The sequence below is a fragment of the Lactuca saligna genome, chromosome 8, assembly GCF_052625555.1.
Source record: "Lactuca saligna cultivar CGN05327 chromosome 8, ASM5262555v1, whole genome shotgun sequence".
NCBI lineage: Eukaryota > Viridiplantae > Streptophyta > Magnoliopsida > Asterales > Asteraceae > Lactuca > Lactuca saligna.
The window spans coordinates 269,840,206-269,865,511 of NC_136424.1; the positions used below are offsets into that span (position 1 = coordinate 269,840,206).

The 25,306-nt window shown below is 34.0% G+C and overlaps 1 protein-coding gene across 1 annotated transcript; it reads left to right on the plus strand.

Annotated features, from left to right (window-relative positions):
• The first annotated feature begins 5,493 nt into the window (after window positions 1-5,493).
• LOC145010662 (uncharacterized) lies at window positions 5,494-19,187 on the plus strand. Its single transcript, XM_078969176.1, has 5 exons — window positions 5,494-5,845; window positions 9,000-9,868; window positions 9,973-10,525; window positions 10,634-10,780; window positions 18,634-19,187. The coding sequence occupies exons 1-5, from the start codon at window positions 5,494-5,496 to the stop codon at window positions 19,185-19,187; spliced, it is 2,475 nt and encodes an 824-aa protein (XP_078825302.1).
• The last annotated feature ends 6,119 nt before the right edge of the window (window positions 19,188-25,306 follow it).

The window sequence follows — 25,306 nt, forward strand, 5'->3', positions numbered from 1 at the left end:
TCAGAAGATGGAGCATAGTAGTTTCATGTCTTGTTTTGTTATTTACTTTTGAATCAATCTTTTGTGAATCACATACTTTGTAAACACTTTAATATTAATATAATGGTTGTTTGTTACTATGATTACTATGATACATGTGTTGTGATACTAAACATGACGTCCCCCCCCCCCCCCCCCCCCCCCCCCGAACGTTTCTGTTGTTCCGGTTTGGGGGTGTGACAATAAATTTCAGGAGAAGTCAGGGAAACCTTTTTAAATCCGAATTTTAAGCAGATTACTGGTGGAGATAGGAATTTCTTGGAGGTCCTATTCGATCTTATTAAAATAAACCAGGTGATTTGGGTTTGTGTTAGCGATAAAGCCCCTAGACCCGACATATTTTTGTTTAAGTTCATCAAACACTTTTGGTCTTGAAGCAAGACGACATTATGAGACGCGTTAAACATTTTAAGGAGTTTGGAAGCCTTTATGGAGAGAGTAACTCTTATTTTATTTTTCTCCTCCCAAAGTCAAGGACCCGTCATCTCTCATTAATTTCCGACCCATTAGTCTCATCGAATATGTCTACAATATCATTGTCGAATCCGTTGCCTCCAAAAAAAAACACATCATCGTTTCTGTTATCCATGAAACCCAATCCGCTTTCATCGAGGGTCAGAATATTCTGGATGGGTCGTTGATCATTAACGAAGTCTATACCCATGCGAAGAAGAGTAGGAGAAAAATGTTTCTTTTTAAAGTTGATTTCAATAAAGCTTTTGATTCCATTAATTGGAGTTATCTTGAGTCCGTGATGTTCCAAATGGGATTCGGTGCTAAGTGGTGGTTTTGGATAAAAGGTTGTCTCCCTTCCTATAGTGCCTTGGTCCACATTAACGGTTCGAAAACTAAGGAATTTTTGATCCCTAAGGGGACGAGACAAGGGGACCCGTTGTCGCCTTTCTTATTTATTATCGTCATGGAAGCCCTAGTGCCCCCTTGAAGTCAGCCTGTCAAAAGTATTTCTTCTATGGTGTGTCTATCCCCAACGACGGTTCTAAAATCTCCCATCTTTTATATGCAGACGAGGCCTTGTTCGTTGGAGAATGGTTAAACTCCAACTTTGATAATTTGGCGAGAATTTTAAGGTGTTTTGCTGCTTCCTCGGGATTAAAAGTAAACTTTCATAAATCTCAAGTTTACGACATTGGCGTTTCAGAAGGGGGAATCAATGCTTGTACTTACATTTTAGGATACGAGGCTGCTTCCTTTCCTTTCAAATACTTGCGGATCCCGGTAGGTGCAAACATGTCGCTTGAGAAACTGTCGCCCTATTCTTGACCGAGTTCAAAGTCAACTCTCTTCTTGGTCAATTCTCTTTCCTTTAGTGGCCGACTCATCCCTTCTAAATCCGTGCTTGGAAGCCTTACAATTTATTATTTTTCCTTATATATAGCTCCTTATTCTGTTCTTGAGAAATTGGAAAAGATCCGAAGTCGTTTTCTTTAGGGTGAAAACTAAGAGAAAAACAAAATCTTGTGGGTTGCTTGGAAAACTGTTTTAGGCCCAAAGGAGAATGAGGGCCTTGGAATTGGGTCTCTCTTATATCTCAATTTGGCGTTACTTTTCAAATGGTTATTACATTTTAAGATCCTAGAGTTGGATCATAGGCAACTTGCACAATTGCTCGAGAAAATCTTTACATTCTCTTGGGAAAAAAAAAACGTTGGCATGAACTTGGTTTAAACATTGTTAAAGTTTTAATTCTTTTACACTATTTGGTGATATGCATTTTAGACATTTTAAAGTGCCAAATAAACTTGGGACGCAAAACCCTTTTTTAGACCAAAGACTGGACAGGGGAAGGTGCTTTCACTAACCATTTCCCCTTTTTATGCGGGCTCTACAAGCGTAAGTCTAGTTTTATCTCGGAGAGGATCAGGCCCAACAGACACCTAATATGGGCTTGGAAAAAGGCCCCCAACAGTGCCTTGGAGTCCGTTGAGTTTAATAGTCTCACCACAGCCATTTCGTAAATTCAACTCAACAAATGGTGACGACATATAGAGATGCAAGCTATCCAACGATTGTTGTTTCTATGTGCATGATCGGCCTTAGTTGACTCCAAAATAATAGTCTCGACGAGTAACCCCACTACTTGGATTCATATGGTTCCCTTGAAGATCATGAGGTTTGTTTAGTGTGCTTGTTTGGATCGGATCCCCTTGGCTCTCGCCCTCTCTCGTCAATGTATCTCTCTTCCTTCCACGTCTTGTTATTTGTGTGCCATTGGTTTCGACGAGACGAACAACATTTTGGTTGGGTTGTTGTGGAGGCTATAACGTGGATTCTTAATTGGTGCAATATCCCTCTTCAAAACTTCTCCAGGGTCAGTGATCTTGGGGATTTCGTAGCCAAATGGGGATGCTGTCCCAAAAAATGGAAACTCTTGCTTCCTACTGATTGTGGTTTCATTCGGTGTGTTTTGTTGACAAGGAACGATATTGTTTTTAACAAAACGCGGATCTTCCCTTTTAAATTGGCGGATAATATAATCAAAATGATGTTTAGTTGGGTTAACAATAAGGTTAATTTTGGAGTTTGTAATTGGATTTATTGTTGTCGTAAACTTTTAACATTTTAACATTTTGTAATTTGTTCTTTCCGTTTGTTCGCCTTGCTTTTAGCTTTTTAAAGTAGTGTCTTTTATAAATTTTCCGCCCATTCCAAAAATAGAAAGCATGAATAATAGTTTTATTATTATTTAATTCCAGGTTGTGTCTAAAAGAAATTGTGTACAAAGTGCAGTGTAAATGCCATCGCTTTCGCAATCGAGTTTGATTATTCGATCTTCCACCCTCTCAAATATTTTTCGCAGTCACGCCCTCTCACTCTTTCAGCTTTCGTTTTTACAACTTTGACCCACATTTTAATTTGTTTTACAAACTTGGAAAAGAAAATTGTAATATGAGTATTTTCGTAGCTTTTCTTTATTATAAATTTTACGCAACTTTCAGTTTGTTTTACAAATTTGATACCTTTTATAATATTTTCTCAACTTCTTTTAGTACCTTTTTTTTTTTTTTTTTTTTTTTTTTTTTTTTTTTTTAAGGAAAAGAAAATATTTTTACAATTTCTATAACAACCTTTTTAATAAGTGTGATTTGTTTGGATATCATTTTAACATTGTTTAAAAACTTTCCAATTTTTTTTTATAAGTTTTTTATTTTTTTATTTTTAAAACTAGTTTATTAAAAAAAATTAATTTGGTAACTTCTTTTATATCTTTTTTTACATATTTATTTTTTTTCAGGAATTTAACATCTTTGTTTTTTTGGTTCTTTATTTTATTTTTACAAATTAACACCTCACTTCTCCCTAAATTTTTTGAATGGAGTTCTTTATAGCAACACATCGAGGAATTAAAGATGTTAAATTCATCAATAATACCCACCAGTACTTATATATAAGTAGAAGTAGGACCGGTCCATATGTTTTTACTATCCTGGGCGAAAAACTTAATAATGACCCAATACTTATATTAAATCTAAATACAACATGGATTTATAAAACGAAAATGCAACTATCATGTTTTTCAAACAAATTCATATTCATATAACTAAAAGTTGTAAACATCACTAAAACATTTTCTTTAAGCATTATATGAATAAAAAACTTGATTAATATATCATAGTTAAGATAAGTATCTTCAACAAGTTCATTAGATTTAGACTTACTCTTGTATATGATTTGCAACAAAAATAAAATTGTTGTGTCAAACGAAATTGTGAAGTGTGAAGCACGAAAACAAAAATTTAACACATTCACAAATACAATACCCCTTATCACACTATATAAAATGTCAACAAAATATCAAAATTGGAACACAAAAATGTCACTACCTTAATATGTGTATAATAAAAACTCAAATTGAAACAATTACTTTTAGAATCCACTGTAAAATTGAGAACAAAAAATTTTGTTCACAGCAACAAAACATTTTAGAATTGCAGGGAATCAACTCCAAGGGCATAATCGTCCAATCAGGCTATCCTTTAATACTATTTGAAACCAAAATCATGATAACTTGAAACCGATTACAAAAATTAAATACACCTACAACAACAAGGGCAAAATCGTCCAAATTGGCAAAACTCAATATGTACAGGGAGGTACCTTTAACATCCAAACCGACCAAAACAAGGAAAACATAACCGTACACCTAGGTAAAACTCCAAAGCCAGAAAAGTAACACCATATGACAAAGCATAACATCTAGAAAAGCTATGTAACAAATGGAGAACCGGACAATTCCATAGCAACAGGGGCAAGATCGTCCTAGACAGGTGAATACTTTATACTTCCATTCCAACTATGATGAGTTCCAAACCGGAGAGAAGATAAATATCGAGATCATCACAGAAATCGGAAGAGGAAATGGTATCCAAAAAATAAGATAAGAAATGTTGAAATAAGTATCCTGTATATCAAACTTGTCATTAATTCTTAAGAGGGTAAGTTGTGTATTTTTGTATTTGTGTTGGGTGTGTTGTGTAACTTTTGTGTAGGATTCCGGGTTTACACGCGGGTTTGTGAGTTGCTCCATGGAGCTTTATACCCGGGATATATATGGTGTTAGGTGTAAGTAGTTCACAGTTAGTTGATAGATATTTTTTACAGATTGGTTCTCTCTTCTCTCTCAAGTTAGGGTTTTCTCTCAGTATAGAGTTTGTGCGTAAATCTGGAAGATCTTTGTTTTGTAAAGTCTTCTTGAGATTCATGTACATGTTTGAGTGTGAGTGTATTTGTAGAGAGGTTTCCGATGTAAGTAAATGTTTGATCGAACTGGTTTATAGTGAATAAACTGTTCAAGTTGGGAATTGTTGGTGTTCTTCACTTTCTTTACATGGTATTAGAGCTATAGGCTTCGTGTTCTTCATTTCGGTGTTCATCGGTGGTTGTTTCACCCAGAACGTCATCGTTAAAGGTTGTTTCTAACCTTTGTTTCTCTTTTACAGTTTTTTGTTGTTTGATCTGAAGTTTTTTTCATTAAATCTTTAGATCTGTGTTTTAGTGTAAAGTTTCTTTAAAGAGTCCTGGTACTGTGAGTTCTTTGTGGATTCTTGCAGGTTTATTTACCCGACACTTGGTGTTAAATGTCTGTGTAGCTTCATTCGATTAATCTATCTGTCTGAAATAACTCTCTAGGGGTCGGATTTTGTCACCAATAAACCCTAAGTAGGGAACGGACAAATAGAGTCGATTCTTTAAGCGTTCGTCACTGTAGCACTGTGAGGGATTTCTTGTTCTCTTCTGTTCTTTTCATATTATGTCTGTGAGATCCTGGATGTCTTGAATACTCCAGTTATTGCTGCTTATCTTTGTATGCTTCTATGTGTGGTTTTTTGATTATTTTCTTTACTCGGTATTGATTGTCTTGGGCCTCGACAAACGTGGTGACCTTCTGGACTTTAAGTCAATACTCGAATCTGTTTTTCATTTCTTAATCTTGTTATGGCTAGAAACACTGATCCTCCGGGTGGAAGTGGTAAAGATGATCAAGTCAATTTTGATGATCCTCTCTTTGTCCATCCCTCTGATAATACTGTTACAACAATTATTATAGTAAAACTAACTGGTAATGAGAATTTTAGATTGTGGAGAAGTTCCATGTCTAGAGCTCTTAAGGCTAGGAATAAACTTGGTTTTGTAGATGGAACTTGTAAAAAATCTAGTGTTGATGCATCCACACAAACTAAATGGGATAGGGCCAATGCAGTTGTTTGTTCTTGGCTCTTATCGTCTATTTCTGATTCCATTTATCAGAGTCAAGCCTATTCTGATGTAGCTGAGGATATTTGGAATAGTTTATTTGAAACTGTCACACCCCCGAACCAGACGGCGGAAACGTCCGAGGGCTGTTGTGACTCAATTGAATATCATCACAGTGAATATACATGAAACATAACATCATTCATCACCATGCATTGGAATAGTACAACTGGTAGTGTTTACATTTAGTATATTGTTTCAAAACATTACATTCCCAAAAATAGATTGTTCGATACTAGTTAAACAAACAACATGACATCACTGAATACATTTTTCCCTTCGATTTACCTGTTACCTGAGAATACAAGCATTTTGAAAAACGTCAACATATGAAATGTTGGTGAGTTCATAAGTAATGTTTGAAATAACACGTTTTGTATTGTTTTAAAAACCACCAGAAAATCCGATATTTTCTAAAAAGAGTATCGTATAAAAAGTGTGAAGATCCGTAAGTATGCTTGTTTGTTTCTATAAATGTAAAAAGAATTTGTTGTACTTGGTATGCATCTTATAGTTGTATGTATTGAAAAAACCCTAGGAAAACCCGATGTTTTCCTAATACTTTGAATTACGCTTTTTGTGTGGTGTTGTATCGTTGCGACATGTGAAGTTAATGATTCCAGGCGACATTGAATTAAATGTGTATTGTGAATTGTTATAAACACGCGTTAATAGAAACGACTAGTTTACAACCATACTAACGATCCCTTAGGCGTCGTCCGTACTATTCACTTAATCCAACCACCTTGACTTCTCGTAGCCCCACAATCGAGGAGAAAAGAGGGCACGAAGACCTCAATAATTCCATAAGTCGTTCAAGGCTATAGTGAATGCGAAGGGCCCTTGGCCCGACCCGCATTGTTGTGAATTCTCGACTTTACTAGCCGTACCAAAGGACCCTTGGGTCCCAATAGCCTGAAAGCCATTGAAAGTCCTTTTACACGGAGTTAGGTCATGAAAGACCCAACAATCATGTAAGTAAGTTATCTTCGGGCCTAAAGATCAGGTCATTGGGCTAGCTAGGCCCAACAAGCAAGATTTGACACTTTTGGGCCCAAAGATGGTGTATCGACGTCTGTGTATTCCCACATATGTATTGACTTCCCGAAATTTCCGCGTGTGTATTGAATATCGTCGTGTTAGTAGTTTCGGATTCGTTATTGATTCGAGACCAAATCAATTCGTTTAGTAACGATTTTTGGTGTTGATGGTGTATTAGGTTTTGTCGGTAGTCGTGGTACCAGTATTTTATCTCAACGGATTTATTGTTTAAACTTTGGAGTTTGTCTGTTTGCATCCCCTTTCTTTTATGAGTTTACACTTTTAACCCTTCGAATAAAAGAATTTCCAATTTAGTCCTTAGACCATTTTTCTTGACATTTTAATATCAAAACTTGTTGAAAATGGTATTTTTCAGCTCATATTTATTTGAAAACAGTTTTAGTCCCTCAAAATGAAGTTTTCTCGGTTGAATCCTCATTTTTTCGCAACTTTTACACTTTTGACTCAAAATAGAAAATATTTGCATCTTTGGTCCTTTTTAAATATGAAAAGTGTTTTTAACCCTTGAAATGGACTTGGAGCACTAGTAGTCCCCTGTTTTACAGAAAAATACAGTTTCAGCACTTCAAATTTGAAAATCTCGCATATGGGCTTTATTGGGTTGAAAAATTCATTTTTGGCCCATTATGCTTAAGATTTTACATTTTAGTCCTTCAAAAGAGTGTATTTCCAGAAAATACATTATTGAAACTGTTTTGACTCACTTCAACCATCAGAATTTCTATTTTGTCATTTTGGGCCCTTATATTTTATATTTTTGACATTTTGAGTCCAAAAATGGGTTTTTAGCCCAAAGAAGTTCATATTAACCAACTTGGTTATTTTTCTAGAAATGATTTGTATGTAGTAATATAATTTATACTAGTATCATATAACTTGATGCAAATCTCAGTTTTAAGGACTTTTTGACTAGATCCAACATCACAATCACATAAAAACACAAATATAAACATAGAAATCACACAAAGCATACATATACACGTAGATCTACACATTTGCTTGTATTCCCCCCCCCCCCCAAAAAAAAAAAAAAACTTATAAAACCGAAAAATAGGGGGTATGAAGCTCACCTTTGGGTGTGGTTTCGGTTTTGGAGAAGAGATGGAAGAAAATGAGATGATTTTCAGTCCTAGCAACACTTTGATGATGATCTCAAATTTGAGGTGATTCTAGGATGCAAGATCATGATTTCTTATGAGTTAAGAAGAGATGTTTGATAAATCAAGGAACCTAGATCATAGATTTAAGTATAAACTTACCTTAGATGATGATTCTTGTGAAAAATCTCCTTGAAATGCCCTTAAGTCTCAAAAATTTGGTGATGAGAGGTGAGGGTGTTCCTTGAGAGTGTTTGATAAGCAAAAAGTGATTGAAGTGTGTGTGTGTGAGCTCTCGGCCGAGAACAAGAAGAAGAGAAGAGAGAGAGAGAGAGTTGAGATGACAATCCTAGATGCATGTTGGTCCATGCATGGAGGTATGTGATGCATAAATGAGGTGGCAACTTCTCAAGTCAACTCTTCACTCCTTGGGTTTGGGCTTGGGCCGAGATTTGGAAAGAAAAAGGAGATTATTGGACTTTAATGCCCCTGAGCCCATATTAGAGTTAGGTTGGGTGATTTTTAGCCCTATAAAATATAAGTGTGATTTTTATGCTTTATTAGGCTAGATTAGGTTAATTATGGTCCATAATAGTTCATAATATTATATCTATTTCATTCTAGGCCGAATATGGCCCAAAATGTTGAAATAAATGAAAGTGGGTCCAATTAGAGCCCATTTAAAGGTTCTAAGCCCAAGATAGTCAAATTGGAAGCTTATTGGCCCATTGGGTCCAATAAGGAAGTCCTAGTCCAAAATGGACCTAAACAAGAACTTCTAGGGTTTCCAATTACTTGTTGACTATTTGAAATGCTTGTATGGTGTACTTGATTGAAATTTTTACTGCCATGAAGTAAGCATCTTACACGCTCTTAAGTTTTTGATTCAAAATTTTACTTGAGTGTTGTGATTACAAGGCACAAAATTTCTAGTTGTGACAGAAACTTATAACAAGTCAGATGGTTCTGTTGTTTTTAATATTCATCAACAAATCAATAACCTTAAACAAAATGGAATTTCTCTTTCAGACTACTTTAATAGACTTGACTCTCTTTGGAAAGAATTTGATGGTCTTACTAGTCTCACTGAGTGTACATGTGAAGCTGCTGTTATACAAAAGGATCACTCTAATCTCATGAAACTTATGCAGTTTCTTAGTGGTCTTGATGATTCGTATAGTCAGGTCAAGAGTCATATTTTACTTATGGAACCATTACCTTCTGTTAAAGCTGCGTTTTCTATAGTGTCTAGAGAAGAGTCTCTCCAGAGAAATGGTTCTTTAGGTTCTCTTCAGTCATCTCAAGCTTCATTTAAATCTCAGTTTGCTGCTTTCAATAGTAGATTTAATAATAAATTTAACTCCAACAGTTCTAATAGAAATAAGAGTCAAATTGTTCAATGCAAAAATTGTGGTATTAAAGGTCATTCAGTTGATAAGTGTTACAAAATAATAGGATATCCAAAAGATTTTAAGCAGAAAAATGACTTTAATAATCAAAAATCTTTTTCTGTTAATTCTACTACAACTTCTTCTGGGAATTCTAGTGTTTCTAATTCTACCGATTCTGTTGGAGATTCTGAGTTTCATCAACTTACCAAAGAACAATACATCAAGTTTTTGAAACTTATAAATGATAAGCAGGTTAATGAGGAAGCATCTGCTAGTGCTAATATGGCAGGTACTTGCTTATTCCAGGCTTTTAGTTCCTCTGTTGATACTCAGAAATGGATTGTAGATTCAGGGGAAAATCAACATATGATTGCTTCTGAATCTCTTCTTCATGACACTGTGGATGTGTCACAATTGAATCTTCTTGTTAGTCATCCTAATGGTACTTCTGCTAAAATAGAAAAGATTGGTAATATGAATATGACTAATTCTTTAACTTTGTTTGATGTTTTTGTTGTTCCTAACTTCATGTAAATTTGTTGTCTGTTCATAAGGTCTGTAAGGATAGTAATTGTGAAGTCATTTTTAATGAACATGGTTGTAAAATTCAGGGTTTACAATCAAAGGAGATGGTGGGGAATGGTAGAGAGTCTGGAGGTCTCTATTACATGAATAGTGAACCTTCAGGTAATTCTCTTAGGGTTAATAATTCCTCATCTTTTTGTTGTGTTTCTAAACTTACTTGGCATAATAGACTTGGTCATCCTTCTGATCAAGCTTTGTTTTCTTTAAAACAAAAACTTAATTTTGAAAATGATATTGTTCCTCCATGTGATGTGTGTCATAAAGCAAAACAAACTAGAGAATCTTTTCCTGTTAGTCAACATGTAACTTCACATCTTGGTGAATTAATTCATCTGGATGTGTGGGGTCCTTATAGAGTGACCACTGTAGAAGGATTTAGATATTTCTTGACCATTGTGGATGATTTTACTAGAGCTACTTGGGTATATTTGTTAAAATCAAAGGATGAAGTCTATGATTGTGTCATGTTGTTTTTCAACATTCTTTTAAATCAATTTGAAGTTAAAATCAAAACAGTTAGGTCAGATAATTGGACTGAGTTTTTAAATAATAAGATGAGACAATTGTTTGAGTCTAAAGGTATTATGCATCAAACTTCTTGTGTTCACACTCCATAACAAAATGGAGTTGTGGAGAGAAAGCACAGGCACATTTTAAATGTTGCTAGATCTTTAACTTTTCAATCAGGTTTACTTCTCAAGTATTGGGGAGAAGCTGTTTTAACTTCTGTTTTTTTAATTAATAGAACTCCTACGTCTGTTTTAAAAGGTGTTTCTCCTTATGAATTAGTTTACAAATCTTCTCCTGTTTTTGATAGACTTAGAGTTTTTGGATGTTTATGTTTTGCAACAAAATTAAATAATTTGGGCAAATTTTTTGAAAGGGCTGATAAATGTGTTTTTCTTGGTTATTCTTCTGATAAAAAAGGATATAAAGTTCTTAGTCTTGACTCAAATCTTGTTTTTGTTTCCAGGGATGTTAAATTTTATGAGTCTGTTTTTCCTTTCAAGCTCAAATCTTCCTCAATTACAAATAAATATAATGTTCCTTTGAGCTCTAGTGATCCTTTTTCCTATGATGATTCTGATGGGTTTTGGTCATAAGACATCCTATGTGCTCATACAAACCCTAATGCTTGGATCTAGGTTTCTCTATTGTACATGCTTTGAATCCAAGACTATAAACCCTAATTCTAGCATACATATAATCATATTAACATGAGAATAAGTTTATAGTGTTACCTTGATTGTTATGTAGCAATAACAATCCCAAATCTCGTTGTATTGACTTTGGAATGCTTAGAGTCACAAGTGTCACTCCTCTAATGGCTCACAAACACCATAAGCAAGTGGAGAAGGTATAAAGAGAGAAGTGAGAGGTTAGAATTCGTATCTAGGACCTCTTGGGAAGGGATACACGAATTCATGGCCCTAGGGGTGTTTATATAGGTGTAGAGATAGGGTTTCAGTCATTATCCTTATCTAGTTGATTATCCATTAAGCAACCAATAAGATAATCCTTGAATCCTTATCATACTCGAATTCTAAGGGATTTACACCTCAAATTCGTTCACCATATATATAAGATAATCCTTACCTTATTTTGTAACTATCACATAATTACAATTCAGCCCCTCTAGTTTAATTAATTACATTTGATCACAAAACTAATTCTTAATTAATTATTGACCAATATTAATTAAACAAATATGATTTCTCCTTTAATATATTATTCTTATAACATATTAATAAATCATATTATCCTCTCTCTCTTTATTCATTTCTCCAATCAAGTTGCTTTGGTGAAGGCAACCCAAAAGGACCATGCACCATCGGGTCAAGTACATACCAAAATAGTTATGGACTTAGACACTAATCCAACAGTCTCCCACTTGGATAAGTCTAACAACTATTTTGCGTATGACTTCAGATCCTGATCTGCAATCGTAGCTTTCCAAAGCCGCTGTTAACTCTGATCATATCAGATACGCGTGTCCTTAGATAAGGGATCATATATTCCTCCATTCTTGATATCGTCTGAGACATGATTTCTAATCATTCTCTTTGTACTACTTCTCGATTTCCGATTTATGACAACAGACTAATTGAACAAATCAAATTAGCCCTAGCCCGACCGAGCATTTACGTTTGTCATCACTAAACCATCGAGGGGCCCAAAGATATCGCTTTTATCCTACATTGGATAAAAGGAACGGATAAACTTTGATACAATGTTCGCTTGCACTCACTAACCAAATCACACACAACAATATGTTTTATAACACCAAGTTACTAGTGCGTTTACATATTATCAATGTGCAACCTATTCGCAAGATACAACTCACACATCTCGGTTTCAAGAATATAAGATGTTATCGTCTCACCAATCACTCGTAATACAATTCATGGAGTGATCCAAGTGAGCGTGGGTTTAATCCAATGCTCAAATCATATTCATAAGCACTCATGAACGTTGCAGCAAACATTTGCTTATGTCTAATACTCTTCTAGACAATCCACACACCAATTCACGACAGTCTTCATTCATATCTACTTCCAACATATGAACGACTGTGGCCCGTTTGAATAATTCGATTATTCTTAATAAACTCAATTATTCTGGAAGTCAAAACATGCAAGGTGAAACACAAGAATAATACTAATCCCATATGGCCTCAAACCTTTGAGTATAAACAAACACGTTTTATTTATCACCATATCGATTACTCATTATTTGTCGTTTCGGGTAATCAACTTCGCATTTGAATTCCAACACTTGTCCCATGCTCCTAGCATGCACACAATGTTTACCTATGGTTCTTACTTTTGCGAAATAGACAAATTGAACACATTTCCAATCATTCTCATTTTACAACACCAAATCCATTTTCTTAAGTGTAAGAATGTCAAATTCTTGTTACTTATAGAATACACTAGATTCTAACACTTTATGCAACGATCCTTTTGTAATGTCACTGCACCAAAGTCTCAAAGACTATTGCCAATGATATTACAAATTCCTCTATCGGAAATTTTTACAAAACAATTCCTTAGATATGATGTCTCTCACTCAAAGTACATTCCTTTGAACATCCTTTCGCATAAAGTTTCTAATCTAGACATAGATTTTACTTCCCAACATGGACACACTTCCATATTTTCTATATGACAACTCATTCTTAATAGAATCTTATCTATTTGTAATGATGTCGATATCGTTCATCCAATATGGAAACACTTCCATAATTTCCAATACTATACTTCCAACTACTCGCAAGCGACCAATCCTCGTCGAACTTTGGATTGTCCTTTGATAGTTGTTTAATTATTTTAGTCAAAACCAATTCTAGTCCCTTTTCCCTCTAAATGCACTATACATTTGGAAAATCTTAGAATGGTCAAACATTAAATCATTTGCAATCGATCCTTTACCCGAAGCGTAAGGGACATGATGCACAATGTTTTATTTGCTATGTTCTCAAAATTCGAATTGCGAAGAGGAATGCCGTAATCACAATCGAAATTTTAAGAACACACTATGTACCTTTGACTAAATTTATCAACATTTCGCAACCTAATCCTTTAGATTTGAAATGAAGCATAATATTCTCTCCCTTAATTATAGCAAAACAACCTTTCAACTCTTACAACTTTGCAAAGTATGACTCTTGTTTTCTATAATTAATATTGCCAACTATGCAATACGTGCCTTAATAATCATACAATCATAACATTTATGCTCCCACTATCATGATGATTATTATAAAACATAACACTTATGCTCCCACTAGCTTCGACATGTATTCATAAACATCTTAACTTCCAGAAAAACAATACTTATTGAATTTCTTAAGTTCATGTTTCTAATACTTAATGCTTTGATAATCTTTTATCAAGGCTTCTTGAACTTATACACCTTTGCCTTAGATAGTTCATATGTGTGTCTTAACGATTAAGACTAATTTCCAAACCTCACAATTCGAATCATGGAAAGGGATACCGTAACCATAATCAAATTTGAGAATGCAATTTTACAATCACTATCTTCTTAAAATCTTTCTTAGTGAAAGCATTTCCTCACAACCATTTTCATGAAGGAGGAAATCTTATGACACTTAGATTTTAAACGGTGTATGTGTTCCTATCCATGTGAATTTGTTAAAACCAAAGTTTACGACAAATTCAAACTCATATGGATCGAACTTTCTTAATCTTGATTTCTTGCCTTATGGTAGCACAGCTGCCCACCACGTCTTCCAAGTAGTTAAGCATCTTACCTTTTTCCTATCAATGTACCTTTCATTGATCAAGGTCCTTGCCTTTTACGCATTCAAATGAGAACTCATAGGACTCACATGCATAATTAACTCGATTGGATTGGCACAGAAACAAAATAATGTCTTCACGATAGGTTGTAAACCTCAACTCGTGTGCTAGTGATGATCGATAAGGTTTATTTGATTTGTTCTTGAAACTTTTCAAGACCATTAAGACTCCCACTGACTTCTTAACATATAAGATTCTTTTGTCAATAAACATTTCTTGACAAACAAATATTCAAGAGTTAGTGTAGTTTTTATCAAAACACTTCACAAATTGGTCCTAGTTGGTCTTTTTTTTCTTATTCAAGACATCACAACTTTCCACAATTGATGAATGTTATAAACCTTCTTAATACTATTCACTCAATGTCACAATCTTGACTTTAAGACTTGTTTTTGGAACGAAGTATCATTGACTTCTTGATTTGACCATTTCTTCAATCTTTGATTCCTCTTCTTGGACATACAATTGTACCAAGACTCACTTAGAGGATCAATTGAGATATGGTTCTTAATCATTAAGACCTATCATAAAGCATAAAAGCCACTCTCCCTTCTTCTTAGAATGGAGAAACTCTTATCTTTCTGCCTATTTGATTCTTCTTATTCGTTTTGCTATTGATCTAAACCCTTTAATCAATTCAGAATTACACTTAATCTTGTAAGTATAATCATATTTACTAAACCTTTAGTAAATGATGACGAATATCTTTGTTACTCTTATGGTGAACTTGATCAACACACAACTTTGTGTGCTCGATCTCCTAGTCCTTCACTTGACACTTTGTCAATGAATTAGTCTAATTTCCAAATATGAAATTTCTCATTCATCATGCAACCACGTTGTATGATTCCAAGTTTCTGTCCAATTGAAACTTGGGCGATGAGAAATTCTTGACTTTCCATAATACAATAAGAAACAAATCCATTATTGCTAATAATTTTAACATCAATTTTTCATACACGCCATTGTAAGGATAAATAAATAAAATTTAAAATCAAAATTTATTTTATTGCGGAAAAATTTGTCCTTCACAATGCAACTCATTGAAAAACTTATGCGAATACATCTTTCTTAGCAATCTAATTCTAACTCTAAGTAGTAGCTCAAGAATCTAATCTTTGAGAAACGCAATCGAAATCCATTCCTTCACGGTTAGATTCTGCTCACTTCTTCCCTTAAGCTTCTTTTCTTTTCTTTGATCCTTCTAAACATCAATTGTAATCTTATCACATTATGTATTCAGAACCTAGAATGAAGCTTAAAAGAGTTAGTCAATGGATTTTACCTAAATTAGAGCCATACGTTTCGACTCTCCCATCTCTTAGATCTCTTAGGTAAATAGGGCAGCTTCGTCTCCAATGCCCCTTCTCTTGGCAATAAAAGCAAATTGACTCTTTTTGGAACAACACATGGAACTACTTCAGACATCGCCTTTCTCTTATGATCAAACTTTTCGATCATTGCATGTCTTTCATTGCCATTGTCTATATCCACAGAGGTCTCGAAGGCAGATTCACCAATCAACTTTGCTTTTCTATTGCGCCAAACCATTGCTGATTCAGCAGCAATAAGCATATAGGTGAGATCTATAAGGGTCACGTCGCGGTTCATCATATAGTACTCTCTTACGAACTCACTATATGAGTTAGGAAGTGATTGAAGAACCCAATCAACAGCCATCTCTTCACCGACAATGGATCCTATCATTCTTAGTCTATCAATGTGCGACTTCATCCCTAGGACGTGTGCACACACCGACTTTCCTTCTTTATGTTTACTTGCCAAAAGGGCTTGAGTGATATTGAACTTTTCAATTTTACAATCTTGTAGGTTAGGGAGAATAATTGGAGGAGGAGGAGGAAGTGAAGCATGATTTCTTATTCCTTGATCGAATCGTGGAATATCATCTTCATGTGGAATGCTTGTTCCACGGGACTTGAGAAGACCATAGTTGTCGAACTTTGACATCGGGAGAAAAACGAATTCAAGTTAGTTGATTGATTGAGTCCTTGGTAAATCACCCAAATGAAATTCCAAGGCTAGGACCCAACACAATATCCTACAACTCGGGAGAGGGATACCGTAACCCAAATCGCAGAACATTTGAAGGTAAGTGAATGACGATTCACTAGTTTTCACCATGAGAAACGAAAAAGAAATTTAAGTTTTAAATCTATGAAAACTCCTAGATCCTTTGAGATTCATTGAACATTTCAATGGCATGTTTAAATCTCGATATGCCCCTCTTGTTTGTGACTGGGATGCCGAGGATCACAAAGCGGGTGTGAATAACCATGCAAACTACATGGTGCCCTCACATGTTACAATCACCTATTCGATGTGCCGGTAAACCACACACGCTCCACCGAACTATGACAAACATTGAGTCACCCTTTGCTACCTTTGCTTAGAACCATTTAGTGTGCCGGTAAACCACACACGCTCCACTAACGTCTTCGCGAGGGCACAAAGTATAATTTTATGGAATTGCATCAATTCACTTTTGCCTAAGTAACTAAGATTGGGAATTTGCGAAACATTTAGTTACTCTGTATTTCATTATACTTATAATGGAAGGTTTCGTCCTATCCTACCTGTTCGGCTAACGACCCTCCACTAGTCAAGAGTGCGATGGGTAAGAGTGGATACCCATTCAATCGCCATTTTATAGGCAATTTCCTTAAACACCCCTTATAGACCAGCTTCGTGAATGAGGCCTACTAACGGTAAGACTGACTTTTACTCATACATATATATAATGTTAGACTTTTAATCTTATATATAGTATAGGGTGTATTTTATACTTTTAAAATACTATGTGGTTAACTTTAATAATTACACTTTTAATTCAATTAAATTGTTAACCTAAACTTTTATGGATTTATTTAACCTCTTTTAATTATACTCCTTAATTAATTAATAAAACCATAAAGGGGTGATTTGAACTTTTCAAAACATTACTAGAGTTTTAGAATTTAACATTTCTAATTAACCTTTTAATCAACCTTTAAATTCCAAAACTTGAGGGCAAGTTTTGAAACATTTCAAAACATTAGGGTTTTAACTATTTAAATTTCAAAACAACAAAACTTTTGGGGTTCAAATTTAAACTATAAAACCTAAAGGGATAAATTGAAACTATTTCACAAGATAATTCAAATCTAAATTACAAATAATCAAACTTTATCTAATAAAACAAGTGATTATCTAAATTTTGACAATTATCTTCTATTTTGGTAAGGATAATCACATAATAATGAAAAAATTCGGATTTTATCACAAAAACAAGTTTATGGTAATTATCCAAAACCAAAACAGGAAGAAAATCGCGAATCTGAGCTGTCAGACCCTTTGACTCGTCGAGTCTGGACCTGGACTCGTCGAGTACATCTAACTCGGCGAGTTCACCAAGTGACTCGGCGAGTCAAACATTCAGAAACTCAAAAAAAATCGATTTTCAGTGCTTATTTCGATCAAATATGCATCAATACAATTGAAACCAATCTAGGCTCTGATACCACTGATGGGTTTTGGTCATAAGACATCCTATGTGCTCATACAAACCCTAATGCTTGGATCTAGGTTTCTCTATTGTACATGCTTTGAATCCAAGACTATAAACCCTAATTCTAGCATACATATAATCATATTAACATGAGAATAAGTTTATAGTGTTACCTTGATTGTTATGTAGCAATAACAATCCCAAATCTCGTTGTATTGACTTTGGAATGCTTAGAGTCACAAGTGTCACTCCTCTAATGGCTCACAAACACCATAAGCAAGTGGAGAAGGTATAAAGAGAGAAGTGAGAGGTTAGAATTCGTATCTAGGACCTCTTGGGAAGGGATACACGAATTCATGGCCCTAGGGGTGTTTATATAGGTGTAGAGATAGGGTTTCAGTCATTATCCTTATCTAGTTGATTATCCATTAAGCAACCAATAAGATAATCCTTGAATCCTTATCATACTCGAATTCTAAGGGATTTACACCTCAAATTCGTTCACCATATATATAAGATAATCCTTACCTTATTTTGTAACTATCACATAATTACAATTCAGCCCCTCTAGTTTAATTAATTACATTTGATCACAAAACTAATTCTTAATTAATTATTGACCAATATTAATTAAACAAATATGATTTCTCCTTTAATATATTATTCTTATAACATATTAATAAATCATATTATCCTCTCTCTCTTTATTCATTTCTCCAATCAAGTTGCTTTGGTGAAGGCAACCCAAAAGGACCATGCACCATCGGGTCAAGTACATACCAAAATAGTTATGGACTTAGACACTAATCCAACAGATTCTTTGTATTCTAGTTCTTTACTTGATAGTTCTAGTGTAGATAGCTTGAGAGATGTCCATCAGAGGGATGGTGCTAGTGCAGACCAATATCTGGATGAGACTAATTTCTTTGATGTCAGCAACCAGACTGGGGAGGCACATGTGCCTTCTTCTGGTGAGATGTTTCCTAGTCCTTCTACAATGTCTGAGGAAAGTGGTCAAGATAATACAAATTCTCTTGAAAGTGGTCAATCTATTAGGACTACTAGATTTGGTCGTACTGTACATTTGCCTGCTAAATTCAGTGATTATATTGTGGAAGGAAAACATAAGTTTGGTATTGAAAAAACAATTAACTATTCCTTACTGAATAATGAAAATTTATGTTTTGTTTCGAATCTTAATAAAACTGTTGAACCAAGAACTTATAGTGAGGCTGCTTTAGATCCTAATTGGATAAAAGCTATGAATGATGAAATGGAGGCACTTTATAGAAACAATACTTGGGAAATTACTGATCTTCCTAAAGGAAGAAAACCTATAGGATGTAGATGGATTTATAAGATTAAATATAAATCTAATGGGGAACTGAAAGATTTAAGGCTAGACTTGTAGCAAAAGGATATAGTCAGCGTGAGGGCATTGACTATGAGGAGACCTTTTCTCCTGTTGCTAAAATGGTTTCTGTAAGAGTAGTATTATCTTTAGCTGTTCATTATTCATGGCCTCTATTTCAAATTTATGTGAATAATGCTTTTTTATATGGTAATTTATCTGAGGATGTTTATATGAATCAACCTGAAGGATATCATTCAAAAGGTGATATTAGGGTTTGTAAACTAATAAAATCCTTGTATGGTCTTAAACAAGCCCCTAGGAAATGGAATGAAAAGTTATGTCATTCACTTTCAAGTTTTGGTTTTAAACAAAGCATAAATGATTATTCTATATTTGTGAAAAATCATGGGGATACAATTGTGATTTTACTGGTGTATGTTGATGATATCATAATTACAGGAAACTGTAATGCTGAATTGGAAAATGTTAAGAATTTTTTAAAGTCACAATTTTTTATTAAAGACTTAGGAGATTTGAAATATTTTTTAGGAATTGAGGTTATTAAAATTGATAAAGGAGTTTGTCTGAATCAAAGAAAGTATTGTTTGGAGTTGTTGCATGAGTTTGGAATGCTTACTTGTAAACCTGTTAAGACTCATTTGGAAACAAATTTAGTTTTAAAAAGGGAATTAGATTTGGGTAGTTCTGATTGTGTAGTTAATATAACTGAATTTCAAAAACTGATTGGAAAATTAATTTACTTGACAATGACACACCCATATATTTCATATGTTGTTCACATTTTGAGTCAATATATGCATAAACCACACAAATCACATTTAAAAGTAGCATTTAGATTGTTAAGGTATTTAAAGAATTGTCCAGGTAAGGGTGTACATATAACAAAGGATAATTCTTTGGATATTACTGCTTATGTAGATGCAGATTGGGCTAAATGTTTGTTTAGTCGCAGGTCTGTTACTGGTTTTCTAGTTTATTTTGGAAATTCTCTTGTATCTTGGAAGAGTAAGAAACAAAATACTGTTTCTCGTTCTTCAACTGAGTCTGAATATAGAGCATTAGGTTCTGTGGCTTGTGAAATACTCTGGATTTTAAAATTGTTATTTGATTTTGGTATTAATGGTTTAACTCCAGTTAATGTTTTTTGTGATAATGAATATGCTATTAAATTAGCTCTAATCCTGTATTTCATGAGAAAACTAAGCATTTTGAAATAGATCTGCATTTTATTCGTGAAAAAATTGAAAAGGGTATTTTGAAAATAAATAAAATCAGTTCTTTAAATCAAAATGCAGATATTTTGACAAAATCATTGAGTATTTCACATCATGAATATATTTCTAATCGTTTGGGTATGAAAGATGTTTTTAAAGGTTAATAAATCCTTTTGAATTAATGATCAGTTTGTGGGGGGTGTTGAAATAAGTATCCTGTATATCAAACTTGTCATTAATTCTTAAGAGGGTAAGTTGTGTATTTTTGTATTTGTGTTGGGTGTGTTGTGTAACTTTTGTGCAGGATTCCGGGTTTACACGCGGGTTTGTGAGTTGCTCCATGGAGCTTTATACCCGGGATATATATGGTGTTAGGTGTAAATAGTTCACAGTCAAGCGATATATATTTTTTACAGATTGGTTTTCTCTTCTCTCTCAAGTTAGGGTTTTCTTTCAGTATAGAGTTTGTGCGTAAATCTGGAAGATCTTTGTTTTGTAAAGTCTTCTTGAGATTCATGTAAATGTTTGAGTGTGAGTGTATTTGTAGAGAGGTTTCCGATGTAAGTAAATGTTTGATCGAACTGGTTTATAGTGAATAAAATGTTCAAGTTGGGAATTGTTGGTGTTCTTCACTTTCTTTACAAGAAAAGAGAGTTTAGAGAAATTGAGACACAAGATATGAGAGTTTGTAGAAATCACTATTCTTGGCTTCTTGTGTACTAGAAAGAAATCGGGAGAGGGTATCCATTATTTATCCAAATAAGAGCCTCTTAAACAATTGATGATTGGGGAAACCAATGAACTCCTCGTGTTCTGCATCTGGACCTTTCAACTTTCTAGGAGACAGCTGGGAAGGCGGGAACTAGAGCAAGTAAACACCACAGTCAACCAGAGATGCTGAAATCATTTGGGCCGAATACCTAATACATTGAAATGATAGGACTAAAGTTATGCCCTCCTCTCTTTGCTGCCCTGGGCCGCTGCCCAACTCGCCCATGTATTGGGCCGGCCCTAAGTAGAAGTAGTACAAAGGAAGGCTTAAAAGGACAAATTTGATTGGAATGATTCTACATGCCAAAGACAATGTCTAGCCTTCCAAGTCGATAATTTGGAGTGGAACTTGTTTATCATTGGTTCCAAATTTTAACAAAATTCGTATTTGCCCCAACTAGGAGGCTCAAATATGAAAAGGGAAAGGAAGCCATTTGACAATGAAGTAGGAAAGTCAACCTCAATACCTTATTTTTCTCAAAATTGACTTTTAGACCCGATGATAAATGAAAGCATCTAAGTTTACGGGTTAGATTGTAAGATTTTAATGTAGATCAATCGCCTAAGAATATTACGTCATTAGCAAGAAAGATGTGAAATAAAACTAGGTTGTTAATATATTTGATCCCATGAAATAGACCAATATCAGATGGATTCTTTGTGACAATATACAAGGCTCCCGTTGCAAAGACAAGAAAAAAAGATAACAATGTTAAAGAACAATATAAAAAAAACAAGAAAGAGAAAAATAACAGTTTTACCTAGGGGTGGAATTGGTAAGATATCAAGTTTTTTTCCTCAAAACCGTGTACTGTACCAATTATAATTGACATAAAGTTTTACTTACTAATACCGTACCAACGATACTTGATACCAACTTAGGTGGCTAACAACAAATTTGGTTGGTACATATTGATATTGGTATATACCAAAATATTTAAATAATATCTATATTTGAAGAGTTTGAGACTTGATAATCTATATAAGACTTCACATTATAATCATCATTGAATGGTTAGAAAGTTTTCCAAACATGAATATGAGTTGACGTTGTGGCCCTCGCTTGTTTTAGTAAATCATTTTAGTATCATATATCTTCTTTAACGTTATGTTAGTAATGTCTTTTACTACCATGTTTCGTTCAAAAAAAGAATCAATATCAATAGAATTATATTAGTAAATCCGACTATTACTTATTAGTTGTTACTCCTAATTAAAACTTGAAAATGTAATAATTGATATATATATATATATATATATATATATATATATATATATATATATATATATATATATATATATATATATATATATATATATATATATATTGGTTGGTATGATACAACCATAGTATTCAAAATTTTATATCGTTACTGTACCAAGACTACTTAATTGGCATGATATTACCGGCTAAACATATTGGCTATCGATTTTATTGGTTCTGTTGGTAACATGTTGGTTGGTTCTCCGTGGTACAAATTTGTCAGTAGTTTTACCTTCGACATGGATTAAGTTCCTAACATAAAAACAAAAAACTAAAATTAAAGACCAAACGTATAATTTTAATCAAACCACAAAAACATTTTCAAGATTTTACTCATAAAATGACGGGTGAAATGAAACGCGTGGACTTATATATAACGTTGAGTTTACAAGTGACACACGCATTGCCTATTCAAGCCGATTTGAGCCCCTGAGCAAAATAAAAAAAATAAACCTTTAATAGTATTTTTTTTAAAGTAAAAAAATGATAAATTGCTTGGATTCCTAAAGAATCTGTTCGAATTGATTTGTCGTTAAACCAATCTTTGCGCCAATTATTTTTTCGGCTAACTTAATACCAAACGATTTTTTTTTTATAAAAAATATAAATAGATACATAAAAAATAGGCCCTACAAATTTTGAGACCTTGGGCTGTCCCACCTCTAATACGGCCCTTGGACACACTAGGTTGGTCGAGTGGTAATGATTTTTTGTTTGTGTTCGTGAATCTTAGGCTGATTGATTACGAGGTCAAAAAGTTCAATCTTACACAATTTATATAAATATTTGTGTCATTTTGCTCGACACTTAACTTGGATAAGCCAAAACCGGACATTACCCACTTAACCATTTATTTATTTAGATTTTTGGGTCAGGTTTGTTAGCCATACTTGTTTAAATAAGGAAAGTTCTAGAAAACTAAACTGATAAGCACATCCAATGTCTTGATGGATGTGTTGAGCTTGAGTGGAGTGGTTAACGTTGAACAGTTTGTCCGTTGATGGTTTGAATGTTTGATGCATGAGTCTTGAGTCGTAGCTGTAGCCTACATGAACGTGATTTAGACGCTTAATCTCTTATGCTGATATTACATAATTACATATTATTCCTTTTCTTCTTTATTTATCCGAAACTAGTTACAACCCAAAATATGGATTTCGTGTCACGTTTATCACATGTAGAAAATTAAAGCCGTTGGTTTGGTCTTTATTCTTCGACCACAATTTCCTATTTAAATGGAGGCACTACTCTCACAGCTGAGAGGGACACTACAATTAAAGTTGATAAAACATCATAATTACAAATTGAGTGGGACGCTAACTAATCCAAGGACCATGTAGGACTCTTTCTACATTTTTACCTTGTTTATCTTATCTGTTATAAGATGTCACTTAAAAGAATTCCTAATAATTAATCTTTCTCCTTTGATATATATATATATACACACCCAGTGATAGGTTCTATTGAAGTTCTAAAAAAAATACTGAAATTCAATATTAATGTCATATTTTCTCATATGCTGCTCTAGCATACCGACACAACGGTGGAGTTATATTCATAAATGATTATGCAACATTACCCGTTCAATGTATGAGAATGACTAAAAGAATATGTTGTTTAATAATGTTAATATGTTCAACCTTACATAAGTATCATCATATCATGCATTTTTACATATTATTAACTTTTGTTCTCACACATCTTTTTTCACCCATTCTTATTCTTACATAATAAGATTATCAAGAACACATTTTTACAGAATGAGAATCATAAAAAAAAGTCGATCATACCCTTATAGATAATTTAATTAATGAAAATGCCTGATAATAATAATAGTTATGTGAGGTTGAACGTATTCACATTACCAAACAACAAATTCTCTTAGTGATTCTCACATAATAGCACTATCTACATGTTCGCATAATAAATGTTCATCTGTCACACCCCCGAACCAGACGGCGGAAACGTCCGAGGGCTATTGTGACTTAATTGAATACCATCACAATGATTATACATGAATCATAACATCATTCATCACCATGCATTGAAATATTACAACTGAATTGTTTACATTCGGTACATTGTTTTAAACATTACAAATCCATAACATAAACCGTTCGATAATAAATTTAAGCAAAACACCATGACATCACTTAGTACTTATTCTTCGGTTTACCTGTTGCCTGAGAATACAAGTATTTTGGAAAAACGTCAACATATGAAATGTTGGTGAGTTCATAAGTAATGTTGTGAAAAATGATTTCTGTGAAGTTTGAAAAACCCAGAAAATCCGATATTTTCTGAAAAGAGTATTGTTTATAAAAAAAAGTGTGAAGATCCGTAAGTATGCTTGTCAATTTTTTTAAACATGTATAATTGTTGAACTTTGTATACATCACATAAGTAAAAGTGTTGAACTCCCCGGGAAAACCCGATGTTTTCCCAATACATAAAAGTATGTGTCTTATTTATTGTTATGCCGATACGACGATTGTTTTTGATTACCCATGTGACATTGGATTAATTATGGGTTGTGAGTTGTTATAATCACGCATTAATGAAAATGACTAGTTTATAACTACCAATTACAAACGATCCTTTAGGCGTCATCCGTACTACTCACTTAATTCAACCACCCTTACTTCTCATAGCCCTACAACCGAGGAGAAAGGAGGGTATGAAGCCCCCTTTATTTCCATAAGTTGTTCAAATCTATCGGGAATGCGAAAGGCACTTGGTCCGACTCGCATTTGACTTCTCGACTTTATTAGCAGTACCAATGGACCCTTGGGGCCCAACATCACAATAGAGCTATTGAAAGTCCTTTTACATGGAATTAGGTCATAGAAGGCCCAATAACATGTAAGCGCGTTCCCTTCGGGCCTAAAGATCATGTTATTGGGTTA

Excerpts from the sequence above, each read along its gene's own strand:
- LOC145010662 (XM_078969176.1), top strand. The coding sequence starts at position 5,494 with ATGGCTAGAAACACTGATCCTCCGGGTGGAAGTGGTAAAGATGATCAA. Across the intron at positions 9,869-9,972 it reads ATTCTTTAACTTTGTTTGAT|GGTTTACAATCAAAGGAGAT; the intron begins GTTTTTGTTGTT and ends TGTAAAATTCAG. Across the intron at positions 10,526-10,633 it reads ACAATTGTTTGAGTCTAAAG|GTTTACTTCTCAAGTATTGG; the intron begins GTATTATGCATC and ends CTTTTCAATCAG.